The sequence below is a fragment of the Sturnira hondurensis genome, unplaced genomic scaffold (assembly GCF_014824575.4).
Source record: "Sturnira hondurensis isolate 20B ecotype Veracruz unplaced genomic scaffold, ASM1482457v3 Scaffold0007578, whole genome shotgun sequence".
In the NCBI taxonomy this organism is placed as follows: domain Eukaryota; kingdom Metazoa; phylum Chordata; class Mammalia; order Chiroptera; family Phyllostomidae; genus Sturnira; species Sturnira hondurensis.
In genome coordinates this window covers 2,816,272-2,832,302 of record NW_028080209.1, presented here as the reverse complement: position 1 = coordinate 2,832,302, position 16,031 = coordinate 2,816,272, and the positions used below count along the sequence as shown (strand labels likewise).

At 56.5% G+C, this 16,031-nt stretch overlaps 1 protein-coding gene across 3 annotated transcripts in view; it reads right to left on the bottom strand.

Moving 5' to 3' along the window:
• Nucleotides 1-1,113: 1,113 nt before the first annotated feature.
• The window catches only part of SCUBE3 (signal peptide, CUB domain and EGF like domain containing 3), a 34,966-nt gene continuing 20,048 nt past the window's right edge, over nt 1,114-16,031 (bottom strand). Inside the window, exons 7-23 of one of the 3 annotated variants that reach the window (XM_037052820.1) lie at nt 14,635-14,682; nt 12,249-12,365; nt 10,500-10,622; nt 9,931-10,047; nt 9,321-9,446; nt 8,921-9,037; nt 8,692-8,796; nt 8,275-8,391; nt 7,803-7,961; nt 7,365-7,580; nt 6,850-7,011; nt 6,477-6,644; nt 5,658-5,819; nt 5,062-5,259; nt 4,212-4,364; nt 4,008-4,087; nt 1,114-1,714 (exon numbers count right to left, since the gene is read on the bottom strand). In XM_037052820.1, the coding sequence (XP_036908715.1) occupies nt 1,565-1,714; nt 4,008-4,087; nt 4,212-4,364; nt 5,062-5,259; nt 5,658-5,819; nt 6,477-6,644; nt 6,850-7,011; nt 7,365-7,580; nt 7,803-7,961; nt 8,275-8,391; nt 8,692-8,796; nt 8,921-9,037; nt 9,321-9,446; nt 9,931-10,047; nt 10,500-10,622; nt 12,249-12,365; nt 14,635-14,682 (2,318 nt within the window). In that variant the 3' untranslated portion in view covers nt 1,114-1,564. The remainder of the gene's footprint in view (nt 1,715-4,007; nt 4,088-4,211; nt 4,365-5,061; nt 5,260-5,657; nt 5,820-6,476; nt 6,645-6,849; nt 7,012-7,364; nt 7,581-7,802; nt 7,962-8,274; nt 8,392-8,691; nt 8,797-8,920; nt 9,038-9,320; nt 9,447-9,930; nt 10,048-10,499; nt 10,623-12,248; nt 12,366-14,634; nt 14,683-16,031) is intronic. The other 2 variants (XM_037052822.1, XM_037052821.1) reach the window with 2 other exon arrangements.

Here is a 16,031-nt window from a genome sequence, read left to right as displayed (position 1 = left end):
TCCATGGGGAGGAACAGGGATGGTAGGGTTGTCCCTCTCCTTTCTGCTTCATGAAGTCCCCAGAATTACTGTCCTACACATCAGGTACCCCTGAGCCACAGCCCCGGGTTACCCACACTGAGGGCTCAGGAAGTCCAAATGGCCACCGGTTGGAGAGTAGAGAGAGATCAGATGTTCCAGCACTCAAGTTCATGAGATTCAAAGCGTTTTTTCTTCCACTCCAAACATATACTCTTCTCTCTTGGGAAGCTATAAATAGGGTTTTCCTAATAGAGGAGAAAGAAACAAAAACAAAACCAGGAAACAAAAACCCCTCCCTCTAGACAACACAGACTCAAAAACGATTGCACTTATTAGATGTGGACGGGGCGGGCGGAAGGCCTGCCAAGTGCGCACACGTTCCTCCTGTGCCCGCAGCCTGGGGCCAGAGGGAGTGGCTCAGGGCTGGCTGCAGAGCGGGGTCCTCTTTGGTGGAGCCCACACGCCATCTGGGGCTACAAGGGAGAGACAACTGGAGGTAAGGCCCAGGCTGGCTTCTGCTCAGCAGCCATGCTTCTTTAGGGGCAACGTTTAGCAGGGGGACTAGGGCTCCCCCAGGGGGCACTTGGGTGGGGTGAGGGAGTGGCCGGGCCAGAGAAGACCGGTTAGAAAAGGGACTAGTGTTGGAGGCTGGCTTCCTGTTGTTCTGTAGTCTAGTCCTTTAGATGATACAATTGCTTTCCTTTTTCTTTCCCCTTTTCTTGCTGATGGTTTAGAACCTGGATTCTATCCTGCAGTTAGAGTCTTTCTCCGGGGAGTGAAGCAGCGCTTCCACCTTGGTCACGCCTGCTGCTCTTCCTCATTCGCTGGTGTGCGCCAGCCCCGCGGTGTGAGCCTTTTGTAAGCCCTCGTAGGTCGGACCCCAGGCGGACATGAGGGGGGAGGAGCGGAGCAGCTGTATAGACAGGGAAGCCAGATGTTTGGGTGGTCCAGGGCTCCAACCACGTGCCCCAGAGGACCAGTGCTGGCAGGAAGCCTGTAAGTCAAAGGCTTCTTTGGCAGAACCCTGGGCTGTTAGAATCCCCTGGGGGTGATAATAGGGCTCCTATCCCTTAGTTTGATGATAATAGCCGGGCACAGCCGGGGGAGATTTTGGCTCCAGACTAGTAAGGCACAACCTTATAATGGCAGAAGCCCCTCTTCTCCCTCCCCACGCCTCAATAGGCCCCCCTTTTAGGCCTCTAGCACCCTTACAAGTGATGGGGTTAGGGATGTGAGACGGTAAAATGGGCAGTGTGGCTGGGGAGGAGAGTGGGCACTGTTCCTTCACCCCCAGGGGGAACAGAGCCAGGACCGAAAGGCTTTTGCAGGGAATGTGTAGGAAAAGGAGAAACAGGAAAGAGGGAAAGAGAAGGAAAGGCAGAGAGACAAGGAAAGGAAACTAGAGAGACAGAAAGGGGGACAGTGATTTTTTTTTTCTCTGAAAAGAGGAGAGAGTTCCTCATCCGAGGGTGGGGGCTGTCGGCTCTGAGGGCTAAGGAGTGTGGGGTCTTCAAAACCTGGGTCTTGGGCGGGCATAGGGGTACTATTTGTAGGGCCTCAGGAAGCTGGAAACTTTGGAGCGGAGCAGCTTAATGAAGGATTTTGGCAGCATCTCCTTGTGCTTCTCTGTGTACTTGAAATAGTTCTGGGGGTGAGCCAGCACCTCAAAGAAGGCCTTGATGAGCTTCTTGTCCTGCAGAGGATGGCAGGTGGCAATGTCAGCATCAGTGATGGGAAAGAGGAACCCCAGCCTCAACCGGGCAGCAACCCCTCTTGACGTCTGATGGGCATAGTCAGGGGTGCCCTGGATTCCCGTCCCCGGTACCAGTTCCTCTAGAATTCTGCAGCCCAGCCCGTGGCAGCCCTGTCCTTCCATTGCTCAGGTCCCAGTCCTCGGAGCCGCCCTTGACTCCTTTTCTGCTCACAACCACGGCAAATCCTGTTGACTCTACCTTCGAAACCTATCTGGGTCTGACCACTTTCGCTGCCTCCGCAGCTGGCGGCCTATCCGAGCCACCATCATTTCTTACTTGGACTATTGCAATAGCCTCCTACCTGATCTCCACACTTCCGCCTACCCTGTCTTTCTATAGGTGGTTCTCCCCGACACCAGCCACAGTGACATTCAAATTTTTTTAATTAGGTCACGTTCTTTTCCCATTTAAAACACTTCTCTGGTACTTTTCATAAAGCCAAGTCCCTTACACGGCCCAGAGGCTGAGTGTGATCTGTGCCCTGTCCTCCTTGCCGTCCCTTCCCAGCTCTTCCTTATTCTGCGGAGCCACACTGGCCTTCTAAAGGCTCTCGAACGTGCCACACCGCTCGCATGCTCCTTAGCTTTGATCGCTCCTCTCCCCGTTGTCTGACGGGGAGTCCTTCACCTCATTCAGGGCTCTTCTCAGAGGCCTTCCCTGACCACCCGGTCGGAAACGGCAGCACGCGTATGGCGCCTGCTCGGTGCCAGGCGCTGTGCACTAGGACTCACTCTGGCTTCTAGGCTAGTGTTCGTTCCTTTGCGTCAGCAATTTTCAAAGGGAGAGGTGGGGCTTGCAGTCTCTCATCCTCACTTCAGTTAAAGGGCTCTGCCACTTTTGCATTGGAGTTCCATAAAACATTTGAAATAAGGGTTCAGATGCTTTAAAGAATGTTTAAAAAGCATTGCTGAAATCGTGTTCTGTGCATTTCCAAGTTCTGAGGAGATCTATGTCATCATGTCCCTTGTCTTTTAAAAAACAGTTTTATTTACTTATTTATAGGGGAAGGAAAGGAGAAAGAGAGGGAGAAAAACATCGAGGTGAGAGATCCTTCACCTCTCGTATGCACCCTGACCAGGGACTGGACCCACACCCTGGGCATGTGCCCTGACCAGGAATCAAACCAGTGACCTGTGGTTCAGCTCAACCAACTGAGCCACACCAGTCAGGACTCCTATCCCTTAGTTTGATGATAATACAAAAATTAGTAACCATAGAGACAAATCTTTTTTTTTTATCCTCACCCGAGGATATGTTTATTGATTTTAGAGGGGGAGCATGGAGAGAGAGAGTGCAAGAGAGAGTGAGAGACAGAGAGAAAAACATCGATATGAGAGAGAAACACTGACTGGTTGCTTCCTGCACACGCCTGATTCGGGATTGAACCTGCAACCTTTTAGTGCACAGGACAAGGCTCCAACCAACTGAGCCACTTGGCCGGGGCAGAGACAAACTTTTTAAAATATATGTATTTTTTATTTATTTGTTTTTAGAGAGAGAGAGAAAGAGAGAAAGAGAGGGAAAGAAACATCAGTGTGAGAGAGAAACATCAATCAGTTGCCTCTCATTATGCTCCCCGTTCAGGGACCAAACCCACACCCTCCCAGCCATGTGTCCTGACTGGGAATTGGACCAGCGACTTTCTGCTTTGCAGGACAACATTCAACCAACTGAGCCACACCAGCCAGGGCAAGACAGACCTTTTTTAAATTAATAATTTATGAAGGACTGTGACTAGGACTATAGTTTCTTAAGTAAAATTTTCCTCAAACTGAGTGTTGGAAACATTTATTTTCCTTTAAAAGAGGTCTATACTGAATTAACTCTGAGAGACACTCTGCTAATGAGCGTTTCTGTGGGAGCTGAGGAAGGAGTAAGGGAAAGAAGGGACTTACACAAAAGCATCTTTCTATACTGCATTTCCCTGTATTTTTTGATGGAAGAGGTAGGGGAAATTTCACCTCCTCAGCTTTCCGTTCTCTTCCCCCAAGGTGTGGGCGATGCTACATTCAGTCAGACGGGCTTACGCTCAAATCCCAGCTTTGCCTCTGGGCAACTTCCATAATTCTCTGTGCCTCGGGTTTCTCATCCGTAAAGTGGGAATGATGAAAGTACCTAATTCATAGAGCTATTGTGTATTATCGAATGAGAATATTCCTGTAAGCACGTGGCCTATTGGCTGCACGTTGCTACACGTTCATTAAATGTTGGCTATCGTGTATATTCACTTGCCTTTAAAATCTCTTGGTGGTTTTCAGATGCATAGAGCCGGCCATCTCGCACAATGTCTTCTACCAGTTGCTCATAGTCCTCTGCAAAGTCAGCCACGGGAAGGAGCTCAGGGGTGGGAACTGCACCTGTTCCGCTTGCTGCCCCTCAAGACCCATGGGCCTCCCCTTTCTCACCCACCTCCCTGGCTCTCCTGCCCTCGCTCACCGTCGTAGGTGACATAGGGGATCTGGAAGCCACGTGCACTGTTGGCCTCGCTTGTCTTGAAGTTGATCCAGAGCTTCCTGGAGCGGGCTGTAAAGGCGATGGGGCGCTCGTACGTCTGGCAGGTCTCATAGGTGGTAATGGAGGATGGGGAGGCTGGGAAGGCAAGCAGCTGGTCAAGAGAGCAGCAAGGCAGGCCGCCCAAGCCCCCCTGGAATGAGGGCTGTGGGAGAGGGGGTCATGCCGACAGGCTGTCCCCTGGGCATACACCGCCCCACCCCACCCTCCACATACACACAGTCTCCCACCAGCCTGGACTTACTCCACAACCCTATCTGACAGCCAAGCACTCACATGGTGAATGATGAGTGACATTTAAGTGAACGGAGGAGCAAAAACTCTCAAACAGGAAAGTGGCACGTCTAACACTACTGGAGTTCTAGCCCCAGTGCTGGCTTTACCATTGCTCTCCACTGAACGGGCAGCATCATTGCCGTTGCCCTCCATTAGCTCTCCCCGCCCCCCACCCCCTCGCCCAAGGCCTCCCTCGCCACTGCTCCAGTCCTTCCTGTACTGGTTTCCTCTCTCCCCCTCCCAGCCGGATTTGGACTGCCCTTCCCTGGTCAGCTCTGCAGCCACCCACAGTTCTTTCTCATGACGAGGACGTNCCAGTGCTGGCTTTACCATTGCTCTCCACTGAATGGGCAGCATCATTGCCGTTGCCCTCCGTTAGCTCTCCCCCCCCCCAAGGCCTCCCTCGCCACTGCTCCAGTCCTTCCTGTACTGGTTTCCTCTCTCCCCCTCCCAGCCGGATTTGGACTGCCCTTCCCTGGTCAGCTCTGCAGCCACCCACAGTTCTTTCTCATGACGAGGACGTCCCCACACTCGTCCTCTGACGGCAGGAAGATCTCGGGTACCACGATAAGGATCTTGCGCTTAGGTGGGGGGTTGATGTTCCAGACGCACTCCACGCCGGCTGGGTAGTTGCCTGGGTAGTTGGGGGACTCGATATAGCCAGTGAACTCACCCAGCTCCCCACCACACTGACGATCTGCAGCCAAGCGCCAGTGGACAGGGCGAGAAAGAGAGGGGGAGTCAGAGGGGGAGTGGGTGGGGAAACTGAAGAATTCTGAAGTGGAAATCAGACACCTCATCTATTCCCCACACTCTGGGGCCACCTTCCCTCCTGCACTTTTAGTACCTTCTCATCTCCCCTCACCTGTCTTTGCCTCCCCATTACCTGTCTCCAGGGAGAAGATGCTACAGGGTCTGGCCCAGCAAATGGTCTTGAGACTGACTGAGTTGGGGAGGGATGGAGGGTGAGCCTTTCCTGCCCATCTACTTCTCAGCCCTGCTCCCCGGTGGTTGACTTCTTCCACCTGGCTTCTCCCTACGCCCGTTCTCCTCAGGCTTCTCTAACCCATTTTCTATAGCTGGCCTGCCACATACTTTTGCACTGGGCCACGCTGGTGGAGCCATCGAAGTCAGTGCTGGTGTTTCCTGGACAGCGGGTGCAGAAGTTCTGACGGAAGTCGGGCTGATAGGACCCCATGGCACAGCGTATGCAGCGATGGATGCTGGTGTTGTAGTAGTGCCCAGGGGAGCACTGGACTGCAGGAGGGGGAGAGGTGGGCACTAAGGTGGCGGGCACGTGGGAGTTCTGGGGCGTGGGATGGGCAGGACGCGTTCATCCCAGACACCAAAGCTCCTTCCAGAGTCCAGCCTTTCCTAGTCACACCAGGCTTTAAGGACAGGGGAAAGCAAACTTGACAGAGTGGTGGCCACAGTGCCAATCCTTTTCTTCCACGCACGGAGCAGTGCTGAACCTGTACAGAGGCTTGTCTGTAGGGTTGAGGGGAGAGTGCCGCCAGCTCTCTGAAGTAGAGGGGTCATTGGCACTACTGTTTATTTAAATGTTTGTTGACTGATTTTTAGACGGAGAAGAGAGGGAAAAAACATTGATTTGTTGCTCTGCTTATTTATGCATTCATTGATAAGTGCCCTGACTGGGGATGGAACCCGCAGCCTTGGCATACCAGGACGATGCTCCAACTGACTGAGCTACCCAGCTAGGGCCTTGGCACTGTTATTTAGTCCCCAGTTCCCAGGCTTGTGGCTTGCGGCAGGTCAGGATGGGTCCTATAAGCAAAGTGTTGGTAGTGGTGAGGCAGCTGGGCCCTTCTTGGCCTTTCTTGATGACGGTGCCACAAATCTGGGTCTACTCTGGGGACCAGGAGGGTGCCCTAGTGGAGTGAGTAGCCTACTCACCTTTGGTATCACAGTCTTGGAAGGAGATGGCCCCCTCGTGCTTGGTGGTGAGGCCCCCGCCACACGGAAAGCACAGAGTCCGTCCTGCTTCAGGTTGGTAGGTGCCGCGTGGACATGGCTGGCAGGGCTTGAACCCGTCTACGGAGTGTTGGCCAGGTGAGCACTGACCTGCAATGAACCAAGGGCCCAACTCTGATGGGGATGGTCCTGGTCATCCCTTTGGGGTTACCCAGTGTCAGGGAACAGAGGCACACACACAGGATGTTGACTAGGAGAGTGGCCTGGAGCCTGGGCCTGCCCTGGGGAAATCCCATGGCCAGGGGCGTCCCAGTGCCCACCCTACCCCACTGTGCATTGTTTGTTCCCCTGGCACCTGCACACGTGGTGATGTTGGTAGCTCCAAGAGGCCCCTGGGCATCACTCCCAGGGCAAAGGTCGCAGGAGAGCTGCCCTTCTCTCTCCTGGAAGGTGCCCGCTGGGCATGGCACACACTGCTCCGTCTGGCCGTGGTAATACGTCCCCTGCGGGCAGCTGACTGAGGGAGAGTCGGCCGCGCTAGCCACCCACCCCACCCCCTATTTCCCACCACCCAGGCCTGGGACTCCCCTTCCCACTTCCCCAGATTTAAGCAGAATCTCTTTGGAAACAGACAGAATCCTGCTCAGAAGGATCAGAGGCCAAAGCTATGTACAGGAGGACTGGTGGTGCCACCTGTCGTTCTAGATTGCCACCTGGGACCAAGGAGCAGAGGATGATGGGCGGGAGGGTCTTGGCTGCCTTACAATTTGAGAGATGCAACCGAGGCCATAAAGTATTCTGCTCTGAGCCAGGCCCAAGCCAGGCCTTTCCCACTCCCACACTCCCCTATATCCCAGCAAGTTCCCTTACCACACTTGGCCCCAGCGCGGTGCTGCCCGGGCTTACAGGCCTCCACCAGCTCGGCTCGCTCTCCAGCTACAGGGCCCGGTTTGTGGGCCAGCTCATAATCAAGGCCTGCCAGGCGCAGGAGGAAGCGGTCCTGGTTGATGGACTTTCTGAGCATCTTCAGGGACCCTTTCAGCCGACGTTCCATCCGCTGTCGGAGGCAGGGCAGCCCACAGCCAGCTGGTGGCAAATGGTGGTGTGAAGTCAGAGGAGAGAAAGTCAGCAGGAGGGAACTGGAGCCAGGAGCTAGAGGTGAGACGATTGGCTCCTGGGCTTGGCCTTAGGCAGGGTCTGCCCTGAGTACAGGATCCACCCCTCCCCCTTGCTGCTGAGACCTGCGGTTTCCCTATTTCTGCTCACGCCCCCTTCCCGCCCTCTTTCCAGCAGTGCTCCCAGGCCTACCTGTGGTTTCTTCGGCTCTGACCTCTGCCTCCAGTTCCAGGGTGAGCCGAGTGACTTCCTTGCCTGGAGGGGTCCGGGCCCTCCGGCCCTTGCCCTTCCGAGAGGAGTCACATTTGAGGTGGATGAAGGTGACCTGGCAGTCAGAGCAGGGGGCACCACCTGGGGGAAAGGCCTTGTCAACCCCAGGGCACCCACTGGGGACGGGAAGTTCTCACTTCCGGCTCTCGCTCTTCCACCCGGATCTCTGACTGCAACTATCTCAATGCTCTTTGAGTCTAGGATGCTAATTAATTGGTGTGGAGAACACCCTGCAACTTCTTGGGCTCTCTATCTACAATCTGCTTTTGCCCCTGTTCTTTCTAGAGTTCCGGGCACTAATGGGGTTTTTGAGATCTCACGAAGCAGGGGAGCTGAGGGCTGGGAAGGGCTTGGTGGGCAGACAGCCTACTGGAGTGGGGTCCCCAGTCCAAACCTGGCCCCAGGATTCTGCTGGCCTCCTCCATTTTGCCTTTGTTTCGCAGGTGCAAACGGCATTTGGCGTCCTTGATCTTGAAGGAGGCCCGCTGTTTAACCGACAGCACTGCAGCCTCTAGAGAGACGGCAGAAGCTCAGCACAGCCTGGGGGCCCTGTGGGGGTGAGGGCTGCTGCAGAGGGTGTTGAGAAGCTGGGCAGTAAGCCAGGGGCTTGACTGGAGGAGAGGGATTACAAAAGCCGAGGCAATCAGATATTAGGGGAAGAGGGAGCAAGCGGCAGGGCTGAAGAATTACAGAGCAAAGAAGGGATCCAGAAAAAAGTAAGGCCAAGGGAGTTACTGAAGTAGAGAAACGGGGGGGGGGGGGGTCAGTAAGCAAGAGTGGGGCGGGAACTGGCCTCTGGGCCGGCGCTCACCATGGCAGTGGTTGGAGTTTGTGCTGTTCCCGGTGTGGCCAGCTCGGGCTGGAATGGCCCTGGGGCTGGGGGTGCCACAGCTCACCGTGAAGCCATTTTCAGACTCTGAGAGAAGGGGGCTGTCACAGCTCTGACCTGGTCCCCACAACCCTCACTGGTTGGATGTCGCTGAGGGAAGCAGAGGAGCTGGCTTCCCTCCCCACCAGAACCTCTGGTAACTTCTACATACCTGGCAAAAACCGGGCCCGGGAGGGGCAGGTCAGGGCACAGGTGTCCTTCTTGCCAGACCGGTTGCAGCTGAGCATGGCTCTCGAGGCACCAGGACCGCTTGGACACTTCACCGACTCTGCGGAGGGGAGAGGAGCCTGAGTAGGAGAGGGCCTTCCGCTCCCGCCTCTCCCTCAGCCGGTTAATTTGGAGGAACAGAATTAGTTATGGGCAGAACTGTAATTGTACAGAGTCTGATAAACGGATTAAAGGGTTCTCTACAGGAAACCTCAGGTCTCTAATTTAAATAGCTACATTCTTCACCTCCTACTACCTCATACTTTCCTCAATGTGGACCGCCTCACCTTCCAGGATCTCTGGAACTACAGTTCCAGATGAGGCCAGCAGAGGGTGCTGCCCACCTGTGCAATCCTTGCCGTTCCAGTGCAGCCGGCCCTGGCCTGCGGGGCAGGTACATTGGTAGCTGCCAGGAGTGTTGATGCAGGCGAAGCGGCAACCTCCCCGGTTGATGCTGCACTCATCCACATCTGGGGGAAGGAGCAGGGAGACACAGGCAAACAAATGGTGGGGGAGGAGAAGGAGCCAGGGAGTGGGCAATGAGCAAGGACCTTTGGTTAGAGTTCCAGGCACTTCAAGATGACTACAAGGACTGTCTGTCCCGACAACAGCTCAAACCGAAGACCTCCTTCCCGTATCTCAGCCTAAGCTGATGGGCTTTTTAAAGGCTTCTCCCCCTATCTACTAGTGGGGGTGTAATTTTGGAGCCGAGGACGGGAGTCAAGGGAAAGTGATCTGGATGGGGGATAGAGATTTCAGAGGCAGGGTGCTGTCTTTTCCCTGAGACCCGATTCGCAGCTGTCTTAACTCCTTCCATTCCATCATGATGGATGCAGACGTGGCACGTGTACCCGGGGACCGCCCACAGCCACCAGCCAACTCAGGGGCCGGTTCAGTTGAAGGGTGAGAGGTGAGAGGGACCAGGTGGCCGAGGGCCCAGATTTACTGCCTTACCCCCGCAGTGGGTGACACCGTACAGCAGGTAGCCGTGACGGCAGAGGCACTGGAAACCGCCCGGCGTGTTAACACATACGTGGTCACAGGTTCGGTCAAAGGAACACTCGTCTATATCTGGAAAAGCAAAGGTTCAAGCCACGGAGTCTGTCTTGGGGGGCTTGACCCTGGGATCCTGGGACCCTGCTGGGGTGAAGGGCCCATGGGAGAGGCCATGGCTCTCCCCTTCCACTGGAAGTCCCTGCCCATGGCCCAGCCCCAGGACCAGCGATTGAGCAAGGCCTACCCATCCCCCTGCTGCCTCCGCGCGGAGTCCTTGGAATCAGAACGACAAGATCTGATGCCTACAGATCAGGGCCACTCCGTGTGGTTACGTCGGACCCTGCCAAGCCATGTGCGCCCGTGTAGAGCTGGGCCGCCAGGGAGGAGGCATAGGTTTGTTAACTGGCAGCACAACACTGCTTATGGGAACTCTCCCCGGTGTTGCCGACTTTCTCAGACTCGGGCGGGCTGACCTCTCCGACCCCAAGAACCTCCCAAGGCTTTCCCCTTGGCCTGAGTCTACTCACCCTGGCAGTTCCTCTCATTGATGAGAAGCTTATAGCCCTTCTTGCAGCTGCATTCAAAGCTGCCCACTGTGTTGCGGCAGATGTGGTCACAGCCACCATTGTTCAAGCGGCACTCGTCTATGTCTGGGGAAGCAGGACAAAGTCGGGAAAACCGGGGGTAACACTGAAGGCTGGGGACAGACCCCTCCCTCCCTCCCAGACTGAATCAAGGAGAGTCCCGAGCCGCCCCTTCTGACTTTCCCGCTCTCCCCAGCTCTTTCTCCCCTATTCAGGGGTGGATCTGTGCCACTAGTAACACCTCTTCTCGGGGCTGAGTCCTCTTGGGAAGAGGACAAATGGGAACCAGAGTTGGCCCTCAGGGAGTTGCCTGGAGCAGGAAGTGGGTGGACACTTGACCAACAGGGCTAGCCCATGCCCATCACTCTGCTGCTGGTGGCCCTTCCCAGAAGGGCTGGTGGGGAGGGTATATTCTTTTCCTGACCCCCTCCCCCCTGCACACCTGTCACAGGAGCTCAGTGGGGCGCTTGGGGAGGTGGCACAGCTAGGTAGAGATGCGAAGGGGCAGCAGCTCTTTAGAGAGAAGCCAGTAAGGCTGGGCAGCGGGTGGGGGAGGGGTGGGGACCAGGCAGGGGGCTGGGCTGGGCTGGGAGAGATCTGGAGAGACTCACGCCTGAGGCAGCTTTCAGCACTAGGAAGGGAAGGGGGTGGGGGTGAGCAGCTTCCTTCCTGAGGTCAAGTTCCCCCGAGCTGGTGGCAGACAGGACCCAGGCTATGCACCCCTACTTGGGGGAGGGGGCGAGAGGGCGGCCCTCTGCCTCACTCTTAGGTACCTGTCAACAGTCCTTCCCGGCAGGAAACCGCCCCACTCTGGCTGTCTGACCCCCTGCCCCAGCCCTCCCCCGCCCTCTCTGCCAGCTGTTGGCCAAAAGACACAAAGAATGAGCCCAGGCCTCCTTCCAGTCCCTACTCCTTGTGACCAAGGAGCACAGCCCAATGAATCATTATTTTCAATGTGGCTTCCCTTTCCCCCAACTTTTCCCATAGACCTGGCTAATTAAAGGGGGGGGCAGGATGGACAATGTGGGGAATTATACTATAATCACAGCTAACACAAGGTGGCCATCATTTGTTGGGCACTGCTTTAGGTGCTTTATTTAAATGTATATATAACTTATTTAATCCTACAACATTCTGCAAGCATCATCACGCTGGTGAAACTGAGGCACAGAAATACTAAGCAACTCGCCCTGGACCACGGAGCTAGTAAGAGGCAAGCTGGGATGGGGACCCACGAGCCAGGCCCTGGCACATGTGTCCCCAACTGCTGCCCTTTCCTCCCTCTGACAAGTACAGCGTTTTCCCAGGGACGGTCCAAGGACTGTGGGGTTAGAAGGTTATGAAACACACTTGTGATGCACACACATGGCTCAAATATCCTCCTAGACCCAGGGACAAATGCAAAGGGCACGTCCATTAACCAAGCGGGCCGGGGTACCCAGGGGATGGGAATGAGAGAAGGAAAACAAGGTAGTGTGGGGCAGGGGGCCCTAAGGACCCAGCTAGACCTCGGTGCTCCCTGCAGTGCGACGGGGAAGGTGGACAGGAGACCAGCCTTAGTTATGACCTCGGTTCTTTATAATCAAGGTAGCTTCCAGGAGGTGCAGGAAGTGTGGGCCTGTAATAGGGGCCCTATCTTAGATCCCCCCTCAGCCCCTCATTCTTACACATTCGCCCTCTGAATGCCCTTACCTTTGCAGGTCTTCCTGTCTGGCTGCAGCATGAAGCCCACAGGGCAGCTGCAGTGGACACCCGTCGCTGCATCGTGGCACTTACTGTCGCAGCCCCCGTTGTTGACAGCACAGGTCTCTGTTTAGGAGGGAGGTGGGGGGTGGTAACCAGCTTATCGCCTGGCCTGGAGGAGCCCCAAACTCTAGGGTGACGGACAGCCCAGAGGCCAGAGGAAGAGGGAAGGCCTCGGCCGCCTCCCTGTGCTTTAGAAGGAGCATTAAGCGGAGGCTCCCAGCCCCCATCCCCTCACAAGTGCAGCCAAGCAGTCCACGTCCCTGCCCCCTACTTGATTGAAACAAGGTGGACAGCGGTGAGGCAGGTACAAGCCAGAGCTGTCAGGCAGGAATGTGCTGAAGGGGTGGAGGAGGTGGAGAGGGGAGGGCGCAAGGAGGGATGGGAGCAATTGCTACCAGGGAGTAAGAAGGGACAGACAGGAGTTTCCTCCTCTTTCAACAGACTATCTCTTTAGTGGGTGGGGCTCACGGTGGCACAGTCTTGGGAAGAGGGAGCCTGGTGGTTCCTAAGACAGCTGATGGCCACCGGTTCGCGCCCCCTTTCCCTGCCCAGCTGTCTTCAGAAAGACCCCGGGCCCATGACTGACGCCCGTCCTCAGGAGACGGCACAGGGTCAGGGCCCAGCCCTCCCAGGCTGCCTCCAGCTCCTCACCAGCCTTCCCTGCACTACCAGACGCAGACGGCCGCGTTCTGTGGTTTCACTTTCCTAACGGGGGCGGGGGGGGCGGAGCAAAAGAGGAAGAGTCAGAGAAGGAAGGGCAGAAGAAGGCAGGTCAGACAGTCGAGACCCTCGGAACTGTTTCTCCCATTGCCCTCTCCTGACTGGTACAGTCCTCCTTGGCTGAAAGGCCAGAGTAGGGGTGTATGGATGGGTCACTCTCCCTATTTTCTGAGAAAAGCAGGTTTAGCAGCAGAGGAGTGTCAGGGGAGCCCAGGGGAACGCCACCCGCTCAAACAGTGACAGGCCCCGCCACAGGGACGGTGGAGGAGATGTGAGCCCCCTCTGGGGCCCAGAATTCTCCCACCAGAGAGAGCAAATCCCAAGGCCTCTGTGAGGGACCAGAGGAGAGTGTTTCTCAGAATTGGGAACTGAGCGAGAAAGGCACCATCTCTGAATGAGAGAGCACTACCTTCTTCGACTCCTAAAACTTCGGCCCAACCCTGTCACTGAGGAGACCAGCAAAGCCGGGGAATCAAAAGGCCAGCTCTGCCTGTGGGAGCCGGGTCATGCCCTGGCCCCTCAAACGCTCAGGTTTGGGAGCAGCCACAGTGGGGTCTCCGATGCGCCACTCCCAGCTGAGCCTCTCCTGAGGTTCCCCGAGATCATGGAAGGAACCTGGGAAGGACTCTTGAGTTCAGGCCCCAAACTCCGCCAACCTCCAAGGATGCTCTTAGCATAAAAAGCGGTCCCCCAGTCCTGGAGCAGGCAAAGGGGAACGGATGCTGCGCCAAGCCGCGGCTGATTCTGAGGGATCCAGGACAGGAGTAGCAGAGCTGGCACAGTGTCCATCCCAGGTCAGGGCAGAAGGCTGGGCGCAGCTGTCCACCCCCAGGGGACAGCGGTGGGCAGGGCGGGGCGGCAGGATGGCATGGCCTCAGCCCTCTGCTCATCAGGTCAGGGCATTAAAATCACAGTCGCTCTGTGCTGACTCTGCGTCAGGAGCTCACTAGCTGCTCTCATGCACGCACTGCCTCCGTCACCACAGCAGCCCTAGGGAGCCCTGGTCCTCCCCTCCTTACAGAGCAGCAGGCTGAGGGCCTGAGAGGAGAGCAGCTTGCCTGAGGTCGCTCGGCCAGAGGGGGCAGAGCCAAGCCCACACTCGGCTGTCCTGCTCTGCACCGTCCCTCCCAGTGGGTAGGGAAGATGAGCGAGGCTGGAGCTGTGAGCTGCTGTGGGTGAGGAGCCCCAGGAGGGGCGGAATCCAGCCCTACCCACCCCTACCTCAGGTGGCTCGGTGGGCACGGTGGGTAAGATAGAGCTGCGGGGTCTTCAGCCGTGTGGGAAGCAGAGGTAGGGAGGGGACAGATGGTGGGGCAGGGGTGAGGTGTTAGAAGGTGGGTGAGGGAGAAGGTGGAAGGAAGGGACAAGAGAGGAGGGAGAGAAAGGAAGTGACAGGATGGAAGAAAGACAAACCAACACGAAGGCTCCTGGGCCAGCCCTGGGGCTCGGAGACACTCTGCAGGCACAGTGCCCAGGCTGCCAGGGAGCCCTGCTCGCAGGCTGGCCCCCAGTCAGGCCGGCCCGGTGGGCATGCGGTTAGTGGGAACCCCGGCGGGTTAGCCCTTCCCCTAGCAAGCCGGTGAGAGCAAGCGGAGAGAGCAGACATATTTACCATTAGAAACGGCCTGAGGGGGGACGTGCTGCTCTAGCCGCCTTTCCCCTGTTTGACATCGTAAAAAAGCTGTTTAGATGCTGGGCAGGAGCCGCTGGGGCCCACCGAGCCCAGCCCCGCCCCGCCCTCCTCCACCCTGCAGGCCCAAACCACTGTCCCCAGAGGATGAGCCCTGAGACTCCAAGACTTCACTCCCCAGCCTTCTGCTGCCTGAATACCTCGGGGAGGCTGGATCCCCACCAAGTGACTAACGGGGAAGTCTCAGAGGGGCTGTCACGGCCCGGCACCACATGGTATGTCAAAGGCAGGGCTGGGAACCCAGCCCTGTGTCTTACAAGCTGCCAGACCCCGAAAAGCGCCCACCACCTGCTTCACGGCACCGCCCTCAGTCTCCCCACTGAGTCTGAGTGGCCCGATGGCCCCGAACAGTGAGGTTTCTGCCCACCGGGGCTGGGGAGAAAAATGAGATGCAGGGCAAGGTAAAGTAAGTTCTACTGGAGAAGAGGGAGAGGAGCCCAGGGTGAACACAGCCGTGGGCCTCAGGGCAGCCTCGCCTGCTCCTTCTGCCTCATCTGCCGTGGCCTGGAAGGCAGGATGAATCCTGCATTAGGGAAGAGCTCAAGCTTAGTAGGGGAACTGTCAAAAGCAGCCGTGCCCAGGACCATCTGCTGAGAGGGGCCCCCAGCTCTGTCCTGACACATGCAGCTCCCCCCTGGACACTGCATGCGGCTTCTTCAGGGAGACGGGAGGTGTGAGTGGATCCAGGGGACGGGGCAGGTTTGGAAAGCAGAATTAGATTCATGAGGGGAAAATGAAAGGAGCTGGAATGATCAGCCTAGAGAAGGCAAGAGGAAGACCTAAAAATGCCCCCAGGTCTTTGAAGAGTTAGTTCAGAGAGAAACACGCAGCGAGTGAGGTTTTCGTTAGAGAACTTTCAGAACTGTGCCCGCGGGCCCCGGGAGGAGGCAGCTGAGGGCACCATCCGCTCCCCTGCCCCTGTGCCTGGGAAAAGGCTGCTGCTGTTTGCAGAGACAGGGTGGGTCTCTGGGGTGACGTGGGGAACAGTCTGGTTCACAAGCTGAATGTCGTGACCCTGGTGTCACACTTCCCTGTCCCCAGCATGCTGTAGCCACGACAGGAACTGCCATCCACGAGTCCTGTGCCCGCAGAAGCAGCTCGCCCCTGCCTGGCTAACTCTTCCCTTTCATTTCCACTTTTCCAGGGGCTCACTCATCCCATCACCACAAGAGACTTAAAGACTTCGGGAATTAGGAATCAAACTTAAGGAATTAAGCTCATCAAATGTACCTAAAGATTCGTGAAGTAAGGCTTAGAGTTCAGGAAAAGGGGCCCAGGTGTTAAGAAGGCCCCACACCAGGGCAAGAGGGATGGAAGGC